Below are 27724 nucleotides of genomic sequence, written 5' to 3' on the forward strand. Positions count from 1 at the left end.
TAAGTATGCCATTTCTTTATTGGTAATTTAACCGACAATGATTCTTCCTTTCATTCGGGGGAAATTGAGATTTTTACCAATCGAACAATGTCAGTAAAGACAGGCACAAGGCAGCGTCAAGTGTAGTGGCAAAGGTCTTGCGACAAATACCGTATAATGTGGGGTTAATTCACAAAGGAGCATAAAGCACTTGCAATCCAGTCTTTTATGCTCCGTTGTGAATTAAACCATTATATTTATATATAAAAACAAAACACTGACCAGGCATATTTACTCATAGTCTAAAATCCTTGATTTAATTTTTTTTAAGCAAGTGAAATCCCCTCTTGCCTACATTTCCCCTCTCTGACACTATATGCTTTATTGAACAAATTTACAGTGTATGATTTGATGGAGTGTCATCACCACTGACACTAAAGTTGACACAAAGACCGGCCGAAACTGAGCTTGCAAAACTGGCACTACACCTTAACCCAAACATGTTAACATTGCTATTAATTCATGAAAGCCAGCACAAGCCGATTAGCATCCGATAATAACTTTACTAACGGCTTCTCCTTCATTTTCATACATCATTAACCATGTTAGGCATTTTTGGGTGACCTATTCCTCTAACGCTTCCTTAAAAGCAGCTCCACGCTCCAGGGAAACTAAACAGGTCGATAGGAAATAACAGGCACGTTTGGAATAGTGTGTAAATGTTTCTCTAACGGTCACTGTTAAAAACAGTGGTAATAGGTTCAGTTTCTCACAGAAAAACTTTTTTTTTTCTCTCACTTTTCTTCTTTTTCAGTCGTCTCCACCGCTCATAAAGGAGGAGATGGAGGGAAAACAGGGAGGAGCACTTCTCACCCCTGCAGATATCCACACTTACCCTCTGCATTTGTCAGTGTATATGTGTATATGTGTATCTGTGTGTGTGTGTGTGTGTGTGTGTGTGTGTGTGGTCTCAGCATGTAGGTCAGTTTGAAAGTCATTGTGTGTGCTCAGATGATTTCAAAAGTTTTCTTCAGCTCCATGATTAGCTGCCAGTCCGACTTCTGCATCTCGTCTCTAAACCAGTTCTTCAGCGCGTCGATGGACTGACGGGTAATCTGTGGGGTAAAAATAAATAAATAAATAAAGCTTAGTCAACGCCGCAGTCACCAGTTTCTTAGTTTATTGACCGGGATTCACCATCAGGAATAAGGGCGCATACGACTAAAGGAATTCCTACCCCTCAAATCCCTATTTCAGCAAGTGACGTCAAATCAACATGTCTGATCACAGCATCATCAGAAATCAAAGTACCTTTAAATGACTTTATATTGTATATACAGAAGGATTTGCTTTAGATCAATCAACATTACGAGACAGAGTCCTCTCCGAAACTATTGGAACGGCAAGGCCAATTCATTTGTTTGAGATGTACACCAAAGACCAAAGGGTTTGAGATCAAAAGATGGATATGAGACGAGAGTTCAGGATTTCAGCTTTTACTTCCTGGTATTTACAAGTAAATAACACTTAATATTTGGTGCATATCCCTTGCTTGGAATAACTGCATCAATCGTGAGACTCACTGACATCACCAAACTGTTGGTTTCTTCTTTTGTGAAGCCTTTCCACACTTTTACCGCAGCCTCCTTCAGTTGTTTGTTTCAGGGAGGTTCTCCCTTCAGTCTCCTCTTCAGGAGGTGAAATGCTGCTCAGCTGAGTTAAGGTCTGGTGACTGACTTGGCCAGTTTAAAACCTTCCACTATTTCTTTTCCCCCCTGATGAAGTCCTTTGTTGAGTTGGCAGTGTGTTTTGGATCGTTGTCTTGCTGCATGATGAAGTTCCTCCCGGTTAATTTGGATGCCCTTCTCCGTAAATTGTTGAAGACAAAATGTTCCTGTAAACTTCTGAATTCATTCTGCTGCTGCCATCACGAGTTACCTCATCTATACAGATGAGTGAGCCTGCTCCAGAAGCAGCCATGCAAGCCCAAGCCGTAACACGACCTCCACCATGTTTCACAGATGAGCAGATCCTTACTTTCTCCACACTTTGGCCTTTCCATCACTTTGGTAGAGGTTAATCTTGGTTCCAAAACTTTTGTATTTCTTTGCGAATTCCAATCTGGCTTTCCGATTCGTACTGCTGATGACTGGTACACAAACAAATCTTGTGCCATGGCCTCCATATTTCTGCTCTCAAAGTCTTCTTCGAACAGTGGATTGTGATACCTTCACCCCTGCCCTGTGCAGGCTGTTGATGTTACTGACTGTCGTTTTGGGGTTTTTCTTCACAGCTCTCACAATGTTTGTCATCAGATGTTGTCGTTTTCCCTGGCTGGGTCGACCCATTCAGTGCCAGTTGTTCAGTACACCAGAAGTTTCTTTCTTGTTCAGTACACCAGAAGTTTCTTTCTTGTTCAGTACACCAGAAGTTTCTTTCATGTTGGCTAAACCTTTTTAAAAACTAATGCAGTCTTCACAGGTGAAACCGAAGGCTAAAACCAGGAGTAGATATTCAGAGCTATTTACTATTTTGACGATCGATCTAACAGAACACACCTGCGTAACAAGAAACACCTGTCCGTCACGTATTCCAGTACTTTTTACTTGCCTACGAATTGGGTGGTCTGGTACAAATGTTCTTATGCATGTTATTTAACACATCTACACATAAAATGCCTGGAAATAAAAGCTAAAATCTATAAAAGCTAAACTCTCTTCCCATATTCATCTTTTGATCTCAAACCCAAATGTCTTCAGTCTACAGCAAAAATAAATGAGCTTGCTAAATCTAGAACCCTGACTATACATTTTGGTGACTTTATTTGAGGAGGTAAAAATGCATCACTCGTCACAGTTAGCTGGCTAGCATGTTGCTTACAAAAGACGAACTTGAAGTTTTTCCCTCCTCCTTTTGAGAATTTCTGTAGGCATTATTCATGTATTAATATTTTGGTGACATCACCTCGGTAACCAGCATGTGTACCAGCAAGTATTTCTATGTACATGCACAACACAGAGCCATGATTTCATTGACAACACCAAGTGACATCTGAATTGAGATTTTTTTCAATTCTATGCAGATGAGGTTCGATGCAGTAACGTGACAAATACAATGACTCCAGGTCACGTGTGGTGTGACATTTATTCAGTTCTACCAAATTTAGTTCGTACCTGAAATTAGTTCCCATTTACTATTTGAGGCCCAAAAAAAAAACGTTAAATAAGGTCTCACCTTGCTAACGATGATATCCACAGCCTCGAAATGTCGTCCGTACATCTTGGGCGACTCGCCGGGAATTGGCTCGATCTTTATGCAGATCTCCTGCCCTTTCTTCGCAGTGTCCACTGGCTTGTGGTTCACCTCAATACTGGTCACGATGCCAATCTCGACGAACTGAACAAAGATCACGAAAGGTATAGGCAGGTGGAATAGGGCGTTAACTTAACCTAACCAAACCAAACCGTGCACAAACTCGCACGCAGACACTTACTGCTTTGCTAGGGACACACAGCGGGGTGCCTGTCTTCAGTACTCCTGCCTCCACAGTCACCCCTATGACTATAGGGTCTCTGGAGTTAAAGATGAACTGAGGCAGGATGCGCAGCTTACAGGGGAACACTGCTATGTGCCTAGTAGCGACAAGATGAGCAAAAGATAGGGACGGGGATAGGTTATTACTACACACACACCATCTTTTCTTTCTGGAAAATCATTCTGTACAATATGGCATGAACTGAACCTATATATATATATATATATATATATATATATATATATATATATATATATATCTGAGCCAAACAAATACTTTTAAGAGCAAGTGATTATAGAAATACAGCAGAATATAACAATAAGACAAAATCAGATCTATAGTGTTCACAGTGAGGTATAAGAACAAATACAGAATAATAAAAAGACCAGGATGATGGACCATGTTTGCTAAACACATATTCGGGGAGGATTTTCAGTATCATTTCCTTCAATTGCCAAATAGTATTTATTTCAATAATAAATCCTCTCATCTACAAACCCGTTTAAGAACATGTCTGATGTAGTAATCTAGTACATAAGTGTTATGATTTGGGAGCTACAGAGCCAGACAGAAAGACCGCGTACTTGAACTCCTCCTGCTTCTGTTTCTTGTAGTCTTCCCTGTATTTGGTGAAAGCGTCGAACAGATGGTAAATGATCTCGGCGCTAAAGATCCTCACGCCCAGACTGTCGGCCATCTCCTGAGAGTCTCTTTCGATCTTCACGTCAAACGCCAGTATCACTGCGTACCTGCAGCAGACAAGAGAAAAATGCAACGGTTCGTGACGTGTAAAGGAGAATACCCTTAAGCCATATTGTGGAAAATATTATTAAACATTAGAATCCATTATTTAGATGCTCTGGAGGAAAAGAAAAGGAAAAATAAATAAATAAATAAAGAGAACACGTTTAGAGAGACATATAGCAAATACATACTGTGGGTCGTGCTCCAGCATTGTAGATGCCTTCATGACGTCTTTCCGGTGAACAGGACCGATATTAATGCCAGCGTACTGAGATAAAAAAAACAAAAAATAAACAAATACAATCAATGGACGGGTTTTAGTTCAGGTTAAACTATACAATATCCTACGAACATGTACACAGCCTCGGAGGCATATTACAAAACAAACGCATCACTGATAAATATTAGAGGCTCGTGGCTCAATCACAAAAAAATTGCAAGTAGTGATTTGAACCCATATATGAGAAAACGCATGTATGAGTGGAGCCAAAAACACTACTTCAATGTAAAAAACAAAAAATAAAATAAATTAAAAAAATTAAAAAAAAAAAATTAGTGAATGCAGATTAGATTCGGGATTTCTCTTTGTACTTACAGGCACTTTGGATGTGCGCAAAAATTCCAGCAGCGCTTCTAGTGAGCCCAATGTCGATGCCTGTACATACACACCCTTCTCCTCCAGCTTTATCGCGTTCAGTGTCTGCTTCAGCTCCCTGATCAGGTCATCCTACACAGACGTACACAAAAACAAACATGCGATGAAACAGGATTTTTCATAAATCAGTCCTAGAAAAACATGTTAAGTGATATTTATGCCATTAAGATTGAGAGAAAGGGCCAATACACAGTCTTGTTCTGTTCTGTCCCCCCCCGCATTAGTTTGCTAGTAGTTCTAACTCTCACACTGATGATTAACAGCTCCAACATTAAATATTTACCGTGGTCTAGAAGGACATTTTGCTATTTAACTATTTAATGCGTTGTCGCTGTAAGTGTGCCACCATGATCCCAAACAACGAGAGCCAAAAAAACGATGTGTTAAAAAAATAAATAAACAAACTAAAACAGTAGCATATGTTCCTCCTAAGTGGATGAAACAGTATAGAAAGAGCAGAGACAAAGAAGAAGAAAAAAAGGTTCACCTTCAGTACAGGAATCTCGTCCTCTTTATGAGCCACGAGCAGCGGCAGGCCTGCCAGAGCCTTCTCCAGATCCTTCCCCAGGATCTTCACTCCCTGAGACGTATTCACCTCCTTGTGCTTCTCATACTGATTCTGAGATATACAAAGATATTCGACAGGAAACTTTTACACATCTGTAGGAATTTATGGCACTGAATGTTCCAGCATGTAGGCTGGAAGTTGTGGAAAGCCAGAACCAGACCTTGACACGGAGCTCTTTGAGAGGAGGAGGCAACAGCAGTCCTCTGATCTGAGTAATGATAGGCCCCTCCACGCCCGGCACGATGATGGTCTCGCCCTCGCGCAAGCGCCCGTTGATCAGGATCACGTCTATCGTCGTGCCCATACCAGGCAGAGCTTTTACCTGGCCAAGAAACAGCAGGAAGCATATTCTGTTGTAATTATGCTGCTGGTTATAAAAAAAAATGTACAACATAAACAGTTTCCTACTTTCCAAAGAATTATCCTGAGCATCTGCTGCATGACTAGACACTCATTGTACTGTGGTTCAGACGACAGCTTTGTTTTGTGCTTTTACCCAATCGAATCATCACTACTAATTCGCATACGATAAATATGAAAATACACTAACAGTCAAAAGTTTAGACACACTCATTCTTTACCCCCCCCCCCCCCCCCCCCCCCACACACACACACATTCTTTATCCTCCCCCCACACATTTTAGAATAATAATAATAAAGTCATCAAAACTTCTGGAGGACCACAAATGGAACTATGGGAATTATGTTGTGATAAAAAAAAAAAATCCAAAATAAATCAGAATAATTTAATATTTCGGCATCTTCAAAGTAGACCCCCTTTTTGCCGAGAATTTCCAGAAATGTATTCTTGGCATTTTCTCACCCGATTTCTTGAGGAATTTTCCTGAGATGCTTTTTAAACAGTGTTAAAGGACTTCACACTGACGCTGGACTCTTATCAGCTGCTTTTCAGAATATTTCGCTCCGAGTCGTCCGTTTAAAAGATTATTTTGTAAATACAATGTTAGTTTTCTAATGAAAGAATACGTCGGCACGATTATATTTTTGTCTACAACACCGATTTCACACATTTAAATCACACACCTTCAGATCAAAAGGGTTTTAAGATGATGACGCATTTCATTCGAGTGTCCACAAACTTTTGACCGGTAGTGTACGTTCTAATTTGCATGCACACTGACGTTTTTTTGACCGAACAGAATTTCAAAACTCACCTCCATGACCTGTGCTCTGAGCTCGTCGCAGTGGGCCAGCCTGCGTGCCAGCATGGTCTGGGTGAGCTCTACCAGCAGGGCGATCAAGTTGCCCATGCCGTCGCCTGAATGCGCAGAGGTGGGCACCAGAGACACAAAAGTGCGTGGGTCCTTATTCTCATAGAACAGAGCTGCGTTCAAACCCTGCGCACATACGCACAATAAAAACATGAATCATCTCAACTTATAAATCATATATACTTTTAATTTAACTTAAAACAGCGTCTTTAAACACACAGGTCCTGCTCTACTGCGATGTGGAGATTCACCCGTAGAGCGACCTGCGCTAACTCCGAGTACAGACACACACTTGTGCTTCTGTGTGATAAATATCACGTTTTATATTACAAGATACCAGTGAAGGATCTTCTCAGATTATTAAGGTATAAGCGAGGCATGAATGGCATCGAGTGCGGACAAACCTGTTGGGCGAACTCTAGCATGACAGCCTTGGCTCGCTCATCGAACTCATCCTTAGTGTTCTTCTTCTGCTTCTTCAGTGTAGCCACCACGTCCGTGTCCGGACTCTTCTTCCAGTCGTAGAGACGGTCGATCTGAGAAAGAGAGGTGGAAGTTTCGTGCCATATTAATACACGTTTCTCTAGCAAAAACTGTGACAACAGGGATTTCATCCTGCGCAGCCACATCTCACGATCATTAAATATTTAGTACCAAGACTTAAATCGTCAGCCCTTTCAGCCTCCCAGTACATTAGATGGTCTTCACAATGCACGCATGGTCACCACACTAATACCATGCGTACTACCTACATTTTAATACTGACTGACAAGAATGTTTTGATTTTCGTTAGAACCACTTCATTTAGGGCTCGTGGCCTCAACGTGTCATCATTAGTAGGTCACATGACTATCATCTGCCTGTCGGCTGTATCTCTGCCTCATGTGAAACGTTATCTATATGTTATCACTCTCCAATAAACTCCAATACTTTGCTTCATTTTTAGTTCTGGTGAGAAACAAGAGAAAAGAGTCTTGGGGTGCTTCCTGGAGTTTCTTTACACTTTAAAACCTCTTCTTTCTGCACAAGACACAACTGAATCTTTACCAACATGTCAATTCAGATAGGATATACAGTATACGATCTGGGGTTATTTCAACTGGCCATTTGGGAGAAGGTCAAATATGGCATAAACTTTCCCGACACGTGGACGTGCAGCCCTGTAAATAAAATCCCTAATGTACTCCAGTAATAATGATATCACCCCATCTCCACAAGTAAAACTAGTGCGATCTGAACACGGCTGAGCATCTGATCTCAGATCTCCAGAGACCCCCACCTTGTTAAGAGCCACAATAAAGGGGCACTTCTTTTCCTTCAGCAGGTTGATGGACTCGAGGGTTTGCGGTTCCAGTCCGTGCATTATGTCCACCACGAGGATCGCGATGTCACACAGGGAACTGCCTCTGTTTCTCAGATTACTGCAGAGATGGACAGAATCCAGGGAGAAAAAAGGGAAACGAGATGAAGGAAAAGGAAGAAGCAGGAAGAAGAAAAGGAAGGAAGACAAAAGCAGAACGACAGACCAGGAAGAAAAAAATAAAAGCACGAAGATTGAAAGAAAGGCAGATCAGAGGCAGACGGACCTTATATAAACAACAAACGATCAGACCGATCAGGAATCCACACAGCTGGCGATTAATGCTCACCTGAAAGACTCGTGTCCCGGTGTGTCGATAATCAGCATTCCTGGAATTTTTATACTATCCCTCTCAAACTAAACGGAAAAAAATACAAAACACACACCAACGTCATGAAAATATTTGAAACTTTTGTCTATGAAGTGTCCAAATAGAGCACATATTCCTATTAGTGTGTAATAAGGTACTCACATTTTTCACCATCTTGGTTTGCTCAACGATGGTTTCCAAGGGAACGTTGGTGGCACCGATCTGCTGGGTGATTCCACCTGCCTCTCCATCCTGTACGTGCGTGTGTCGTAGCTGGAGGTGTGAAAGAGCAGAACTGAGCTGTATTGATAAACTCACACCGTACTCTCTGTGAACCAAAAGCGGAATTGGTAGATACAGCAATGCGTGCGCATACACACCTTGTCAAGGATTTTGGTCTTCCCTGTATCTACATGCCCCAACACACAGACCACAGGAGCTCTCAGTTTGTCCAAGTTGATGTTCTTCAGGTTCTCCTGTCTCCGTTTCTGCAAAACAAAAAAACAAATGAACAACTCAGACTGAGATTTGCGAGTAGTCTCCGTTCCAGCTGCCTTTTATTCCTCAGTATCATTAGCATACCAACATTTTCTCATCTCCTTGGCTGTGGGTGTATATGTGTGTGTATTATACTTTTTATGCGTTTGTAAGCCTTGTGTGTGTGCTCATTTTAGCATTTTGTTTTACCGCTTGTACCGCCATGTCATGTCTTTGTGGTCATCGTCACGTTTTTTTGCGCTTGTACCTCTATGCGTTTCTTGGCCTTGTCGTACATCCTCTCCTCTTTGGTGCGCTCGTCATCCGAATCGCTCTCGCTGCTCGACTCCGAGCTCTCCTCTTTCCCATTCTTCTCTTTGGTTGTCTGGCTGTCCTTCTCTTCGTCTTCTTCCTCTTCCTCGCTCTCGTCCTCATCGTCCTCCTCTTCGTCGTCCCCGTCTTCGTCGTCCTCTTCTTCGCTACCGTTCTCCTGTTCGGCAGGAGCAGGAGCCTTGCGGGTTGGCTGAGTGGCTGCGGTCTCCTTCACTTCGATGTGAACCTTCTTCAACTCTGAGAGAGACAAGAAAAAACAATAACACATTAATGTCCGCGATAATACAAGTTGTCGGATTTTCTTTCCTAAGCTTAAGGACTTTTTCCACAGCACGTCTGGCGTTAGGAAACTGGAGCGTTGCATATTACATTGGTAATAATATTATGTAATAATATTACATTGGCCAGTGGTCTGGTAACAAAACTTGCAGTTCCACTTCAGAAGTTTCAAGTGTGTTAATTATAATGTCATTATAATGTCCATTTTTAAGTTTCGCAATTTTGAGCTTCTCCAACAATAGGTTTCATTTAAAAAACAGTCTACGTTTAGAATTACGGCAGAATACTACCTATCAGCCTACTGATCACATTCTCAATACAGATTTTTAAGACACAGCTGAGGAACTGTATTAGAATGGGACTTGGAAAAAGTCCCTGAAAAATCTACTCCTTCATTCATTGGTTACAAAAAAAAAAAATGACGGGACAAGGTAAACAAAGCTTTGGCAAATAAGTGTAGAAATATTACAAAATTTAACCGAGTATGGAGAACAGAACAGACTCGAAATAAATGATTAAATAATAAATAACTACTTTAAGATATTTTGTGGATTGTATCCAGGTTTTTTTGGTTCTTCAGTGCACGTCAAACTGCTGCCCATAACACATAATGCACAGCATATTTACTTCCTGGCCCCAGGAAGTAATTCAGGGTCGAACTGCTTTCTCAGAGTTTGGACTGCCTCGCTCGGGCAGTCTCATATCGACTGTTTTGTTCTGCACAGTGTGTGAAACAAAGGATAGATTAAAAACGGTCTAAACGCTGGACATGTGAAAGCGCCCTTGATGTGGATCTAGTTGTGTGTGGTCGTACCTCTTTCTTCATCACTGGCCATGGCCTCCCAGTCATCTAGGTCTGCGCTTTCAGCCTTAGTTTCAGCTTCTGCAGAAACAAACAGAAAACGTTCACAACCTGGCCTCGTGGGAAATATCGAAATACTGCATGCATCAGCCCGGGATTGAACAGCAACCAAAAAAGGTACATGTGCACAATTACCTGGCTCCTCCGTGGACGCATTCGCTACCATCACCGTGGCGATAGGCTCCGCCACCTCCGACGTGGGTGAAGCAACTTCTGAGGTCTCTGGCAGAGCAAACAGGAATATTGTAACAGTTGTATTCCACTACATAAATGAACCAAGGGTTATACAAAGCTGTACGGTTTACGGAAACGTTACCTTCAGGAGTGTGTGTTGTTGGCTTCTTTTTTCTTTTGTCAGAGTAAACAGGCTTCTTCTTTGGCATGGAGTCTTTGGATGGCACTTCAACACCTTAAACAATTGAGAATGAGCATAAACATACATATATCATACCAAAGGGGGAAAAAAAGGAAACAAAAAGCTTAAAATGTATAGTACCAGGACATTTTAAGTATTAACAAAACTTCTGAAGTGCAGAATACTGCCTATAATATAATAATAATAATATATACAAAATAAAAATCACAGGGCTCTATCTGAGTGTTAAGTTATTTAGCTATCTAACACCAAACTGTTCACCAAAAAAACCCTCTGAATTTCAGAGCTTCAAGACTACTTGTTCAAAATGCTTCCAAGATGGGGTTTTTCCTGATTAATGAACACTAAAACATTACTATTATTTGCAACATTTGACAGACACCAGCTCAATAAAGTTGAGGAACATGTAAAAGATGCTTACTAACTTCCTTTTACTTAATTCTGATAAGACAGAAGTACTTGTACTAGGACCACGTGCAGCTAGAAGTAAACTTTCTGATTACACAGTAACTTTGGATGGACTTTCTGTTTCATCATGTGCAGCAGTAAAAGACCTTGGTGTGATTATTGACCCCAGTCTTTCATTTGACGCTCATGTAGATAATATTACTAGGATAGCCTTCTTTCATCTCAGAAATATTGCTAAGATAAGAAATATATTGTCAATACATGATGCAGAAATATTAGTTCATGCTTTCATCACCTCTATGCTAGATTACTGTAATGCCTTACTGTCTGGATGTTCCAGTAGGAGCATAAACAAACTCCAGTTAGTCCAGACTGCAGCTGCTAGCGTCCTAACTAGAACCAGAAGATACGACCACATCACCCCGAACTTATCCACACTGTATTGGCTCCCAGTAAAACTTCGCATTGATTATAAAATACTACTATTGACCTATAAAACTCCTCAGTACTTGAGCGAACTTTTGGTCTTTTATGCTCAACCACGCCTATTTCACTCAAAAAGTGCAGGCTATTTGTTGGTACCTGGAATAGTGAAGGCTACAGCATGGGGAAGAGCTTTCTCTTACAAAGCCCCACAGTTATGGAACAGTCTTCCAATTAGTGTTCCGGACTCAGACACAGTCTCAGTGTTGAAGTCCAGGCTGAAAACATATTTGTTTACTCAAGCATTTTGTGAATAGTTTTTTCTTAGGTAAAGGAGCAGATCTAGAGGGCTCACAGGCAGAGAATGTTGTGGTGAACTGGGATGTTTGGATGCAGTCACCCCGTCACTTTAACTTGTTCACCCAGGCTTGTTTTCTGTAAAGCTGCTTTGAGACAATGTCTATTGTAAAAAGCGCTATACAAATAAAATTGAATTGAATTGAAAAATTGTTGATGGTGGGGTGGCTGGCTGCCTTTTGTCCCAGGGTGCCCTCTTGTCTGTATTACCTTCTGGCTCTCCTTTAGTTATGCTGTCATAGCTAGTCTTGCCGGAGTACCTGCTTGCACTCACGCAAAGTACATTGTCCTTAACCATTACGGGACAATAAGCATAACTAATAATCTCTCCCTCTATTTCCCTCTCTCTCTCTCTGTCGAGCTACACATGATACTCCTGCGATACCAATGATCCTGACCTGCCTGATCTATCCTAATGCCCTACTTCTGAGTGGAGTTCTCATCAGTTGGAAGTCACATGCAGCTGCTGAGGATGGCCCCACATGGTGCGGCCTGGAGGTCACTGGGATTGCTGAGGATGGCACTTAAAAACCATTAAGATGGCTTTGGACCTCAGTTCATGTGAACAGTTCCGCTATGTTGGCCAGGACTACAATTATACCCTCAGCACTACAATAACCACAAACAGTTTTGCACTCGAGTCTCCGTCAGTGAACAGTGGAGAAGTTCAACAAAACAGACTTCATGTAAAAACTGATGAATTTTCCTGGTTGCTCACCTGCACTATTCCAACATGTAGTATTCAAACATTTATAGAAGGTATTTATTTATAATTATACTATCCGGTGTCACCCAGATGAGGATGGGTTCCCTTCTGAGTCTGGTTCCTCTCAAGGTTTCTTCCTCATATTGTGTGAGGGAGTTTTTCCTCGCCACCGTCACCTCTGGCGTACTCATTAGGGATAAATTCATACGTTTAAAATGTATTGTCTGAATTGATATATTTCTGTAAAGCTGCTTTGGGACAATGTCCATTGTTAAAAACACTATACAAATAAAACTGAACTGAATCAAACATTTTCATAACCAGGTCTCTGAGAATGTGCTCAGCAGACACCCAGGCCCAAGATAACTTTTACTAAACTAGATCAGCACAACTGACCTCATTAGAGAAACACCCAGAGCTAAGAAACGGTCAATTATTTCATGCAGAGGCTGCGCACAGAAGGGGTGAACTTTATATCAGAACATCTTCAGCATATTATATATATATATATATATATATATATATATATATATATATATATATATATATATATATATATATATATATATATATAAAATATGCTGAAGATGTTCTGATATAAAGTTCACCTCTTCTACTGCTCATTCTTTGTGTCTGCCTTTCTCTCTCACCCTGGGCCTGCAGTGCACGGAGCGTGGCCTCAGCTCGGGCTCGAGCCTCTTTCTGTGACTTGGTCAGGAGCTTGCCCTCCTTCTTCAGCCTCTCCTTCCTTTCCTTGTCCTTCTGCTTCTTCTTCTCCTTCCTCTCTGCTTCCAGTCGCTCCTGAATGAGAGAAAACATTTCTCAGCGACGCTCATTATCTCAGTGACATTTCGACAACTGTGGGAAAAACCTTCTGAGCTATGACTGACGTATGGTTTAAACACACGGGTAGGTTTGCAGAGTCCCTAGCTAATAAAACAACAGCATTTTATTTTCTACTGAAATCTAAACCTCGGATTACTTTAGATAGCATGTATCGCGTATCCGGATTTCTCCAAGAAAATCTGACTCTCAGAAGAGCCGTGTTGTGTTTGACTGACCTGCTCGAGCCTCTGCGCCTCCAGCTCGGCCAGGCGTCGCTCCCGTTCCTCTTCCTCCCTCATGGCTCGCTCCTCCTCCTCCTTCATCCGAGCCAGGGCCTCCTGCATGGCCTTCACTGCGGCTTTGCTCGGCCCTTTCTTCTTCTCCTTTTCTTCCTTCTCTCCCTTCTTCTTCTTCTTGTCCTTCTTCTTCTTCTCACCCTCGGCGTCATCTGAGGAAAACGACGTTTTTTTTTTTTTGGTTTTTTTTTTTACAAGCTCTAAAATCCTAGGCATGAAATTGAATTTATTTAAACTGTTTTTCTTTTAAACTAAGTAGTCTTATTAACATGTAATACTAGTGACTAGAAATTGCAAGAAAACTATTAAACATCTATATTAAAACAGTCAAGGCAAATTTGGCAAGAGAAATTTTAATAGTAGATAATATGCAATAAAAAAAAAAAGATGCTAAGAACGTCTAATGTTTTGTGAGGAACCGTTCTAAGAAATCTTACCTTCGCCCTGGTCTTCGGCCCCGCCCACCTCCTCCACCTCAGTCTTTTTTGTTTCCGTGGGTAGAGGGGCCGCAGCACTGCCTGCATCCTTAGCTGCATCCTTCTTAGCGGACTCTTCCTCCTTCTTCGCTTTCATCTTGGCCCTCTCTTCCTCCTTCTTCTTTCTCTCTCGCTCCTTCTTCTCCGCCTTCTTCTGTGCCGCCGTCTTCATCTTAAAGGAGCCATCGTCTTCTGCGTCGTCGTTGTCACTGTCAGCCTTCGCTTTCACTTTTGTTTTCTTCTTCTGTTTGCGTGCGGCCTGAGAGTCGTCGTCTGACTGCTCTTTGTCGCCTCCTCCAGCCTTCTTTGCGCCTCCGTTCTCATGATCATCCTCAGAGTCGGACATGCCCTTCCTCCCGCCCTTCTTGACCACCTTGGTTTTGCATGGGGGTTGCGAATCGTTGTCAGACTCTGAAGCAGCAGAAGCAGCAGGGGGAGCCGTAGGTGCCTTTTTGCCTTTCGGCCTGCTCTCGTTCTCCATGTCGTCTTTACCCGGAGCTTCTTCACGCTCATCGTCTTCACGCTTGCCCTTCTTGGTCTTCTTCTTTTCCGCCTTGGTTGGGGCTGGCTCGGACTCTGTGTCCTCTATGGAGTTGGATTTCTGGAAGCAGCCGGTGGGAGATAAGGAGATCATTAGGGACAAGCCTGTGGCTTTCTGAGTGTCTAAGAGAGTTTACGTGATTATATATATAACAAAACTGTGACTGTAACTAATTAGCTAAGCTCTCCAATCCACCCCAAGCTACTTTTAGCTGTAAATAATACTGTGTTATGTATACATGCATTATATGACTGCTTCATTGGAACGAACACTTATGCATGCAAATATCCTACGCTGCAGTCTTCAACTGGCAGAAGGTGAAACAAATACATGGAAAAAAAAGCAGAGCAGAGGACGTATGGAAAAAAGGCATAGAGTTCAACGACTCTAGTTCAACACACAATGGCTACTGTGTCTAGGTCTTTACAGGCATGTAATTTTATACTACTGGAGCTTTACAAACTTTAGGTGAATACCCATTTCCTGTAACATCAGATATCATTAGATCACCCAGCCAGCTCCATCAAACCCCTTCAAATGATTCAGGACGCAGCAGCATGCCTCTTCATCTCCCTCCACTGGCTTCCTGTAGCCGCCCGGATCAAATTCAAGGCCTTGATGCTCACGTACAAGACCTTGTCTGGAACACCCTCCTACCTCAACTCTCTCCTCAAGGCTTCCGTTCCCTCACGCAATCTGCGATCGATTAACACAGGTCCCTTTCCAGAACCTTCACACTATCTGTCCCTCTGTGGTGGAATGAACGTCCAACCTCAATCCGGACCGCAGAATCTGTCACTATCGTCAAAAAACAGCTAAAGACCCACCTCTTCCGTGAGCATGCAACTAACCGCTAAAATGCCAACCCCACATTATCCTCCTAATAATAATAATAATAATAATAATAGTAATAATAATAATAATAATAATAATAATAATTACTCTGGCTCTTACACCTCTACTCTGCACACTTTGCTTTTCTAGAAGTCAATTAAAAAATCTTGTATGGTAACATACTACTTGATATATATCCGCTTGATATATCGCTTTGCTTGTACTTCCTCATTTGTAAGTCGCTTTGGATAAAAGCGTCTGCTAAAGGAATAAATGTAAATCAGTTGCACAGCATGTTGAACACTCTATGAGTTACCTTTGCTGGTTCTTTTGCTTTTCCACCCTGGGTTTCAAGTGATAACTCCTCTAGTTCTTTCAGGATGTCATCCTCACTGCAAAACACCACCATCAACCATTAGCACACTAGACCGACACTTATCTCTGGTTTTGGATTGGTAACATAGGCTACGTTCACACAGCAGGCAAAAGAGGCCCAAATCCAGTTTACTGCTCAAATCCGATTGGTGTTTTTGTTAGGCTGTTTCCATTGTGTCTTCGGCGTGGTCTATATCTGACTATAGTCTGAATAGAGCACGCTCTTAACTGATACGTATGCACAAAGGAACAGAGTGTCACGTGATGCCTTCAAGCGCGCTGTAAAAAGGGCATGCTATTCGGCCACTTGAGCAGTTCGCGTCCTTGGTTTCTTGTTGGACTAATGTAAAAGTCGCATGAATTCAGGCTGTATCGCCACGCATCAGATACGTACTGGATACAGATCGGATTTCAGTACCACACATGAAAGCGGCCCAAATCAGAATTGACAATGTCAGATTCGCTGCGTTTTTTTCTGTTGTTCACACCGCCACGCAGGTAACAAATCTGTGGCACATTTGAAGAAAAAAGATCGGATTTGGCCTGCTGTTGTAAGTAGTCATAGTGATTGAGGGGGTTTATATAAAAAAATTAAAATAAAAAAGCAGAGAAACAAACACTTACTCATAGTCATCTTTCTTCCCTCCTTTCTTCTTCTTGCCCATGCCTTTGCTCTGTTCTTTTGCTGCTCCAGCTCCCTCGATCTCAGCTGCTAAGGCATCAATGTCAACTCCGTCGTCTTTGGCACTTTAGAGAAAACATAGCAAATAAAATGTCATTTATTCACCATCAGACTATTAATTTGCCATTTTGTAATTTTAAAAATGATCATTAACATCTTATATATACACACATATACAGTATATATCAGAGTTTCCGTTACCGGTTTTTGACCATTAAAAACACAAAATGTCCAATAAAATCAAACACTGTCGCTTTTCCTGCATTTAATACGTTCGCAATTGCACACCTGAATACAGTCTCTGTGTCTGCACAAATATTTTTTTTCTCAAATGCTTCTACTGTAACGTGTACTATGATTTCCTCGCATTGTTCAACTCATTCAACCACACACACGTCTTTGTGCTGGTCCTCGCTCTCTCTCGCAACAGGAGACACTAAAAGCACACACACACACAAGTAAACTCTGCCTTATCCAACCTAGGTCACAGTTACCTGCTGATTCAACCCGCCTCCTCTCCTTCCACACCTGACACTTGACCACGCCCCCACCCCCACAACTGTATATACTATGCATAGTCCAAAAACGTTACAGTGCAAAATAAACACAGAAATGAGATGACCGGATTTTTTCCAGTTTGATAAGATAAGATAAACTTTATCGTTCCCGGACATGTTGGCTGGCACCAAAATTGCTTATCAGAAAATATGGAACTATGGGAATTATATTGTGATAAAAAAATCCAAAATAATTTAGTATTTTAGAATCTTCAAAGTAGACGCCCTTTTGTCTAGAATTTCCAGAAATGTATTCTTGGCGTTTTCTCAACCGATTTCTTGAGGAATTTCCCCGAGATGCTTTTTAAACAGTGTTAAAGGAGTTCACACCGACGCTGGAATCTTATTGGCGGCTTTTCGGAATATTTCACTCCGAGTCGTCCGTTTAAAATAAATATTTATGTAAACAAAATGTTAATTTTCTAATGAAAGAAATGAATACGTCGGCACCATTATATTTTTTGTCTACGACGCCGATTTCACACATTTAATCACACACCTTCAGATCAAAAGCTTTTTAACATCATGAGAAACATTTCAGTTGACTGTCCACAAACTTTTGACCGGTACTGTACATGCTTGCTATCAAAACAGAAAAGGTAGTATTGCAATTTAAAAATACTTCTACTCATCTACGTAAATGAATTTAGTCATTTCTATTAAAACACTGCTGATACACACGATAACTCGGAAAATACACTCTGACATGATTTCATCACAATATCAATATTATGTCAGGATACGGGATTGTGATACAGCCCAATACAAAGCGACGTTCCCGTTCTCACCCTGAAGTGGATTATGCCCCATCAGCCCTTCTATTTTCCCCTCTCTCGAAGTCAGTAAGACAAAAATCAAAGTCTGTCACGTTACTAAGATACCACAAACTACAAACCCTTCTGTCCTGAAGACTCCCTGATGTTTACAAAGCGCTGACACTGGAGACTCCTTCCATAAGTTTGAAATAAACGTCCACTTACAGAAAGCTTCATCCTATCAACAATGATACTTTCCCCCGGCACCTTTCTGAACGCGTGAGCGGATTGTTATACAAACAGTAAAATATTTGAACAAGCGCTTTGATTAATATGAATAAAAAAAATCACTTGAATTAGAACTAGCATTACTGTCAGAGCTGCTGTTCTGAAAAATTCAAACCAACACCTTCTGATAAATCGGATTCGAGAATTCAACATACTGGATGACGTTTAATCTCAAGAAACACATCTTTATACAAAATCAGACCAAGTTATAACAATTAAACCTGAGCGAAAGATCTAAAAACAATCCGTTTTAGACTTTTATTTAGAGTTAAAACTAGCGAGGCTCAGGTGAAGTTCTACAGGTTCTCACATACAGCAATAACGGAATGACACATGGGGCCCTTTATAATAGAGGAGCCTTACATACAGTTGCATCAGCAAACTTGAAAGCACCTCACAGAGCACGTCACCTCACGTCACGAGACCAGACGGGGCAGGGCCCGAACACACACACATACTCTAAACTGCTGTTCTAAGCACACATATTGGTGTGATGAAACTCACACACACAATTAAAGAATGAATGGATGGATAATGGAGAGATTAAGATGATAGACAGGAAGGTGCTTGATCACATAAAATACACATTTTATATACGTACACACACACACACACACACACACACACACACATACATACATACATACATATATATATACATATATATATATATATATATATATATATATATATATATATATATATATATATATATATATATATATATACATACACACACACACACACACAGATATATACATATACATACACACACATATATATATATACACACACACACATATATATACACACACACACACACAGATATATACATATACATACACACACACATATATATATATATACATATACACACACACACATATATATATACACACACACACACACACACACATATATACATATATACATACATATATATATATATATATATATATATATATATATATATATATATATATATATATATATATATGTGTGTGTGTGTGTGTGTGTGTGTGTGTACATACATTCACTCCGATGAGCAAGAAATCTACAGCCTACCGCAAAACACACAGGAACCCTTAGAGAAAGCCAAAGGATCAATGGGACTTAAACTAGATATCCCTTTTTTTTTTACTTCATTTGTATTCAATAAAAATGATTGACACTGCATGGGATATATGGTTGCATGGTTATTCCAGGAGGTTAACTGGTTATACCAGCCTATTCTCTGTCTGGAAATTAAGTATTAATTAGGGAGGAGACTGCATTTCAAATATTTCAGAAAGTGTGATTTAGGCAGAACTTGTTTTTGTTGAATAGAACCAAGGACAAAGCTCAGTGGTGTATCACGGAATAATCTGTCTCGCCGTGGTTTATCCCGGTGTCTGTATAAATGTATAAACTGAGGTGCTTCTTGCCCCAACTCATCCAGGGTCTAATTCAGGTTTGATTCAAATTTAATTACAGCTGCAGGGTGTACAAACTTCTACCCATCCTGTATACACATATCTTTATAGAAAAATGGTGGTTTAACTGGGACAAAGTGATTTTGTCTCTCATCATCTGTATTACATGCAACTGAACTGCGTGGTAACATGATAAGGAGAACGTTAAACATGCATCAGGAGGATGTGCAAGTGTCTGAGCTGCTTTTCTGCTCAGCACGGCTGTAAAGAGTGCTTACTCGAGTTACTGTATTTAAAATAAACAAATCCAGGATGAAACAAATGTCTCAAAGAAATTTTCTTTTATTGGGTTTAAGATTTTCTGGCTGCATCTCTACTAGACAGACACTTTTTTATTCTATTTTTTGAGATTACAGGTCAAACAAATGATCTAGTTACGTCAGTGTGTGTCCATTAGAATAGAAATCTGTCGCACGAGCATGAAAATTACACACAAATTTACTGCCATTAGAGAAAATGGCAATAAATCACGGTCATCAAAGATTTATCCGTTTTTACGCTGCTGTTGCTCACTAGTGTTGCGTGGGATTATAAAACTACGAGGTTGCCTCAATGAACGGGACCGAGAGTTACCGGGGAAAACAGGAACACTATGAGCAACGTCAAGGACTGGTGGATAACACTAATAACATAGATAACATGTCGATAACATGTTAACAGTAGGGATCCACCCATCTCATACAGAGTATTAGCCTTAAGTGTTGAATCAACATCAAATGGGATTTTCCACATTTTCCCATTCAGTCTGTGTGCTTCATGTTTACTTCCATATTAATGCACATCACTTCTATAATTATTAAATAGTTCCGTATCTGTAAATACGTTGAATATTTTATATCTAATAGTAAATTCTAATACCCATCCATAACTTGACAATGAAACTCGTAGTATGAGGTCTCATAGATGGCATAATACGATGTGGGGGCAGACCATTACACACAGACACTTTAATGCAGATAGGCAGCAACGTTTATTTTTCCTTTCTTTTTTTAAAAGTGTGTAAAACACTTAAAAGGTTATAACCATTGTGAGGGAAATCATTCATTTTTACTGCGTAATAGTTTTGTTCTTGTTCTATTTCATTCTCATCTGAGGATAACGCCTAAGAAGGCCATGTCATGTCACTGAGATCAGTACAGAATGTTTATCTGCTTACAGAGACACAAACACGTTCTTCTGTTCAAGGTTCGTCTAAACATCTTCCAAGACCCTGAAACAAAGCCTGTCTGAACTGCCTCAAACTGCTTCTTATCAGTGCACAGAAGTGTGTCATGCTCGGCGTTTCATATATATATATAGTAGTAGTTCAGCACAAGCACTTCAGAGCACTCTCATTATTCTATCCTGCTTTATTCTATCCTGTATTAATCATCTTTCTCTAATAAACCGTTTTTTTTACCTTCAGAGGACGAGTCTGCGAGTGTTGTCTAATTCCACGACAATTTGGGTGGGCTGTGTGGGCCTTTCAGCTTTACGGGACAACAAGCAAACTGGAGGACGCTTGTGAAAAAGTTTCACCCTGAAGTCTTTGGAATTAGAATTTTATGATGTCATAGTGTATTGCTGTCTCTATGGAAGGGAGTCAATGATTTAGAATTAGAATTTTATGATGTCATTGTGTATTGCTGTCTGTATGGAAGGGAGTCAATGATATAAGAAATGTGTGTATTACATTGAGAGAGAAGTATTACATGGAGCGATTTCTTATAAGAAGTTCAGGAACTTTGCCTCTGTGACGGCAGAGATATCGGTGTTTCTTAGATCACAGCTTCAAAACTAAGATATATACAGACGGGTATATATACAGAGAGAGAGATAATAACGGTAAAAATATTTGCTAACGGAAAGAGTCCGGTTCGAGCAATGAATAAGTAAAGAGAGTACTTATTAAGCAGTATTTTTACGGCGGATTATCATCAAGTGGCATGCCCCATTGACTCATTCCATCAGATCAGCGGTACATGATACGTTTGGCAAATTTAACGCACAAGTAAATTCTACCGAGCTAAAAAAATTAATAATAATTTTAAAAAAACTTTAAAAGAAGGGAAGAGAAAACTGTAAGTCCTACCAAATTGCTGTATGTGGCCTCGCCCTCACAGGTAAACTCTTTTACATTCTTAAGGTTTGCTCTATTGAACCTACAGGGTATATGATTAATTGAATATCTAGAGATTTGGCACACATTTTGAACCTTTTCTGTCGGTGCATGAGAATGCACATTCACTTGATTTTCATAGCAGGTCAAATTGATTAAAACTTTGAAAGTTATAGAAGCTGTAAAGAAAAGAAAAATATGGGAAAAACGTGTAGTAAAACACATCCGGAGACACAGGCACGAGCTACACGGACATGGAAAAGGCTGTGTGGCGCAAAGCAGGCTGCGTGGTTGTTGACGGAGTTTGGTGGTGCCCCAAGAGCTGTCCTTGTCTTCAAAGTTGACACATGGCAGGGACCATGCGTCAAAAGGGGGAATGATAGCTGCATAAAGCATTGGTTTCTCTAATTACTCTAAAAATATATATATTTTTTAATTTGTTTACGATGTTTGTGCAACTCATAACAAGGTAGAGAAGACCACGTCCCTACGTCCAAACAGGACTCAGACGCGGTAGTGATAATGATAATCTCCAGTGATAATGGCACACCTTTTGTGAGCCATGCTCTTAAGTAGGTGGGTGAATATTTGGGTATTGAATTAAAGCAGCACTGTGCATATCATCCAGCTAGTGGTGGGGCGGTAGAGACAGAAAATAGCTGCGTTTACATGGACAACAATAATCCACTCTTAATCCGATTAAGACCATACTCTAATTAAGAAACTACCATGTAAACAGCAATTTTTACTCACCTTAATCTAATTAAGGTCATAATCGAAGTAAGCAATAATCTAATTAAGACAGGTGGAGTACAACTGTTTTAGTCGCATTATGGACGTGTAGTAGTGTCATGTAAACACCTTAATCACATTATGAATGTCGTGTGGGAGTTTTCACCGCATTTTGCGACAGGACACGATCACACACGGCGAACGAGAGAGTTCGGCTGTGTCCCAAATCGCGTACTTGCCTACTATAGGCCTGTAGTGGGGAAAAATACATGTATCTCGGCTACTATATAGACCGTAACTACGCGATTTGGGACACACCCACCACTTCAAGCAGTTGTGTATCAGCACGTATAGCATGACAAATAATTAACTGCACTTAAAGCGTTCGTAAAAAAAATAAATAAAAACACCCAAAACTGTATTCGGTTCCATAACGAAGACGACCTGTATGTTGATACGTGAAATTCTGGAGGGACGTCGGACGGTGTGGCGCGGTGACGTAATGACGCGGGCTGTTAATCTAATTACGTTCTAAAACATGTAAAATGGGAACATGACAGGAGTATTCTAAAAGCGACTCATGTAAACACCTTAATCACATTATTATCTTACTCAGATTAAGGTCAATAATTAGATTACTGCTGTCCATGTAAACGTAGTCAATGGGACACTAAAAAACAGACTGAGCAAATGCTGTTCTGAAACAGGCTTAGGATGGGTTTAGTCCCTTTGGGATACTGTTTGGGATACCTCCACACACAGGAATTGGACCTGTGACAGTTTCTCTTCCTGACGCTGCAGCATGCAATGTTAAATTACTGTGCAACCCTGTCCTCTGCTCTGCACTCTATCCACAAGCAGGTAAAGGCGGCATTTCGAGCTCCAGCCACGGGCCCGCCGCATGATCTGAAGCCCGTAGATTGGATCGTGATCAAGGACTTCCGCAGGACCAGGTGGAACAAGCCACGGTGGTCGGGCCATTCTAGATCCTTTTCATCACTCGCTCTGTGGTAAAGGTCAGCCAGAGAGCCATGTGGATGCATGCGAGTCACTGCAGTCGAGTGCCAGAGCATTGAGCTGGGGAAGACGGGACTGCAATAAGAGAACTAGACCGTAATTCTCTATCAAGAGGCCTCTAGGAGGACCTACGCTCACGAGCGACGATCTGCATATACACCCCGACACATCGACACACCAATCCCACGCGACTCCACGATAGACGGTCTTAAGTAGCATCTAGCAGACTGCGAAATCACGGACATGTAGTTTTTGGAGAAAATGTTGACGACATGGAAACTGTACTCTTTAGGAGGACTGAACTTCATTAGTTCGTACTATACAGCCACGTGACCGGGACAGAGGTTAGACGACGTGACTTCGCTACCAAACCTTTTTCGCCTCAAAGCTCCCTGACCACAGACTACTGTTGCAGACTAGACACAAATCATTAGATGCTGACCTGCACATCCACTCATACATACAAACCTATTCCTAATCGTGCACCCTTCTCCTGGTATAGGTGGTATCTGGGACCGTTCCCAACAACACTGGGGGTCCGGGGGTAGACCCTTAAGCTGGAAAGATAAACCAAAGCGCGATACTGAAGTTTATTGGGTGGAAGACTTAATGATCAATCATGCCAATCACATCGTTGCAGCAGGAAGAATGCATGATGCACACACTTTTATCCAAATTTGGTATTTAGCTGATCGTGATGACGGGACTAAATGCCTAAGGCGACGTGACTTCTATAGGTCCCACATAAGCTTGCGAAGTTCTCTAGTAGACTATTGCTGCAGACTGGACGACAATTAGCAGTTAAAAGCCCGTATGCCAAGATATTGGCGCCTCTGTAAACCGTTCTGTATCGCCTTTGGACATAAGAATCACTGCCAACAGTGCTACCCATACAATGTCACACGTCCCCTCGTCATGCAGACACATAATGGTTATTCCATCATTGAACACAGGCGGTCTGCGATACGCAACCCTCCACAGGCTAGCGATGGGGTTTGATTGGCTGAACTCAGTACTCGGGGGGTGGGGCTCGTGGATATTAACCATCTGTCTACCAATAGGTGCAATAATTCTTCTTGTCTTGCTCATTTTGCCTTGTATCGTTTCTCTCGTTCGGAGCAGTCTCTCACACTCGTTGAAATCACTAATGACCAAACGCTGATGTTGACGAAGACTGAGTCTTTGATGACCAATCTGACTTGTATCCTAAACCTGACTGGGTATCAGATCCTCCCAGCGACACTGACGATGACGACCAATTGACATCCATTTCACACCTATTGTAAATATTCCTTTGACCATGACGATTCTCATTTCACTCTAAGATAAGCTTGCTTGACGACAGGTTACTTTAAATCCGCAAAAACAGCCTTAGCAGTTTCATTATGTCTGTTTCATGATGAATTCAGTTGAACCGTGAAAGGATTCTGAAGTTCTGATGTACTCATAGAATAGTAATATCTCTGTTAATTTTAGTTATCATATTTTGTAATGATAAAATGGGGGAAATGTGAGGGAAAATATTCATTTTTACTTTGTAATAGTTTTGTTCTTGTTCTGTTTCACTGACATCTGAGGATAACGCCTAAGAAGGCCATGCCATGTCACTGAGATCAGTACAGAATGTTTATCTGCTTACAGAGACACAAACATGTTCTTCTGTTCAAGGTTCGTCTAAACATCTTCCAAGACCCTGAAACAAAGCCTGTTTGAACTGCCTCTAACCGCTTCTTATCGGTGCACAGAATTATGTCATGCTCTGCGTTTCATATATATAGTAGTGGTTTAGTACAAACGCTTCAGAGCGCTCTCATTATTCTATCCTGCTTTATTCTATCCTGTATTAACCATCTTTCTGTAATAAACCTTTTTTTACCTTCAGAGGACGAGTCTGTGAGTGTTGTCTAATTCCATGACACCATGTTGTCCAAACAAAAAGCCACTAAACTAATGATTTGATCATTTGTCCTTTTGTGTAATTTGTCATTTGCTTGGACAATATGTGCTTAGTCTGTTTGCTTTTAGTTTCTCCTCAATCCACCTCATTCATGCTCATTACACCCATGACTGCATTTCATGACTGCGTCTTCTCAGTAGATTTTTAGACCCGTTTAAGGACAAACCTAAATATTTTTTAAGCTGATGTCTGGACTCACAGCTGCTTTGGGCACCTTAACTCCAGTGTTTTAAACCTGACTGGGTTGTGCTTGCATGAGCCAATATTCTCAACAACCAATCACCGATCAGCACTGCTCCCAGCAACCAATCAGCACTGTTCCCAGCAACCAATCACCGATCAGCACTTTTCCCAGCGACCAATCACCAATCAGCACTGTTCTCAGACCAGTCACCGATCAGCATTGATCTCAGCAACCAATCACCGATCAGCACTGTTCCCAGCAACCAATCAGCACTGTTCCCAGCAACCAATCAACACTGCTCCCAGCAACCAATCGGCACTGTTCCCAGCAACCAATCGGCACTGTTCCCAGCAACCAATCAACACTGTTCCCAGCAACCAATCAACACTGTTCCCAGCAACCAATCAGCACTGTTCCCAGCAACCAATCAACACTGCTCCCAGCAACCAGTCACCGATCAGCACTGATCCCAGAAACCAGTCACCGATCAGCATTGATCTCAGCAACCAATCACCGATCAGCACTGCTCTTAGCAACCAGTCACCAATCAGCACTGATCTCAGCAACCAATCACTGATCAGCACTGGTCTCAGAAACCAATCACCGATCACCACTGTCCCAGCAACCATTCACTGATCAGCACTGCTCCCAGCAACCAATCAGCACTGCTCCCAGCAACCAATCACCGATCAGCACTGCTCCCAGCAACCAATCACCGATCAGCACTGCTCCCCCATCTGCACACTCCACCTTTTTTTGTTTTTGGTTTAAAACTCTCTTCTTTGCTATATTTTCATTGCTCTTATTTCCTATATCTTAGTAATAAGTGTGTTATTCCATCCATAACCGTTTTCCTTTCCATGTACGTTTCCTGACTCCCCTGTGTTCTTGACAGCAATTGTAGTATTTGTAAATACGTACGTTTGCAACTTAGTCCATGACATAATCTGGTGACTTCTGAGAATGCATTAGTTACTTTCCCCTGAAAAGAGCTGGCAGCATAGGGTCACATAACAAAGATTACATGCCTTACTGTCCATGTCATAAACGCTTTAACATGTAAACTAACCACCACCACCCCCACTGTCTCTCCCTCTCTCTCTCTGTCTGTCTCCCCCTTTCACTCTCTGTCTCTCTCTCACCCCTCTCTCTCTGTCTGTCTGTCTCTCTCTCTCCCCCTTTCTCTCTGTCTGTCTCTACCTCTCTCTCATTGTCTCCCCCTTTCATTCTCTCTGTCTCTCCCTCTTTCACTCTCTCTGTCTCTCCCTCTCCCTCTCTCTGTCTCTGAGCACTGTGACGTGTTTTAAGCCTGTCCTGGAAACAAGTCACTGCAACATCACATCATGGAGGCAGAAAATGAGCCGAGGAGCTGTTAAAAAGCAGCAGAGGGACAAAAGTCCTGAATAGAGCAGCGTGTTGTTGTACAGACAATACAGCACCACAATGAAAACAGATGATGCTGCACTCATATTAATGTTCCTCATTACTACAGAGAGAACATCAGGTGACCAGAGCAGATGCTTTTCCACACTCATAATACAGCACTGACATCTAAATCAACTACACAACCACACATACACACACAGAGGTCAAATAACACCTAAAATTCCTCGCCCCGCGTGTTTAAACAAACATCCCAAAGCCGGTATAACGTTAGCTGGTTAAGTCAAAGCGCAGGCCTTAGCCACAGAGGCTAAGCTAACTAGCTAGCTACCGCCACATGAAGCCCATGGCTCAGAGCGCTAACATTATAACCTGACCGTGTCTCATACAGCTCTTATAAACATTTCACTTCCACAGCGAGCGCGTTACACTGCTGTCCTTCACTAAAGTATACATTACCCGTCATCTCCTTTATTTTTCTGTTTCTTTCCCATGATTACTGTGTAATAATTTCCTCCACTTAGCACTGCTGTGTGTGTAGTCACTGCTTAGCGCATATGGTCGATTGGAGCAGCACTGCGCATGCGCCGATTGAAGGTGCATACAATCCCAAATCATTTCCTATTCCCTATCATGATGCACTACAGA

The 27724-nt window shown here is 41.4% G+C and overlaps 1 protein-coding gene across 2 annotated transcripts; it reads right to left on the minus strand.

Annotated features, from left to right (window-relative positions):
* eif5b (eukaryotic translation initiation factor 5B) lies at positions 1-27660 on the minus strand. Of its 2 annotated transcripts, none has more exons than XM_017458035.3 (24): positions 27536-27660; positions 16576-16698; positions 15893-15968; positions 14163-14802; positions 13666-13877; positions 13255-13405; positions 10651-10743; positions 10470-10556; positions 10287-10355; positions 9129-9430; positions 8764-8871; positions 8546-8656; positions 8363-8430; positions 7993-8134; positions 7118-7249; positions 6657-6839; positions 5642-5803; positions 5401-5532; positions 4854-4985; positions 4450-4526; positions 4099-4263; positions 3473-3611; positions 3214-3375; positions 1-1094 (listed from the first exon to the last, which is right to left on the minus strand). In XM_017458035.3, the coding sequence occupies exons 1-24, from the start codon at positions 27568-27570 to the stop codon at positions 987-989; spliced, it is 3609 nt and encodes a 1202-aa protein (XP_017313524.1). In that variant the 5' UTR covers positions 27571-27660; the 3' UTR covers positions 1-986. The 2 variants fall into 2 exon arrangements, with proteins under 2 accessions (XP_017313524.1, XP_017313525.1); XM_017458036.3 differs by lacking the exon at positions 27536-27660 and adding an exon at positions 21105-21208.
* Positions 27661-27724: the final 64 nt, after the last annotated feature.

This window comes from Ictalurus punctatus, chromosome 26, assembly GCF_001660625.3.
Source record: "Ictalurus punctatus breed USDA103 chromosome 26, Coco_2.0, whole genome shotgun sequence".
Classification (NCBI taxonomy): Eukaryota; Metazoa; Chordata; class Actinopteri; order Siluriformes; family Ictaluridae; genus Ictalurus; species Ictalurus punctatus.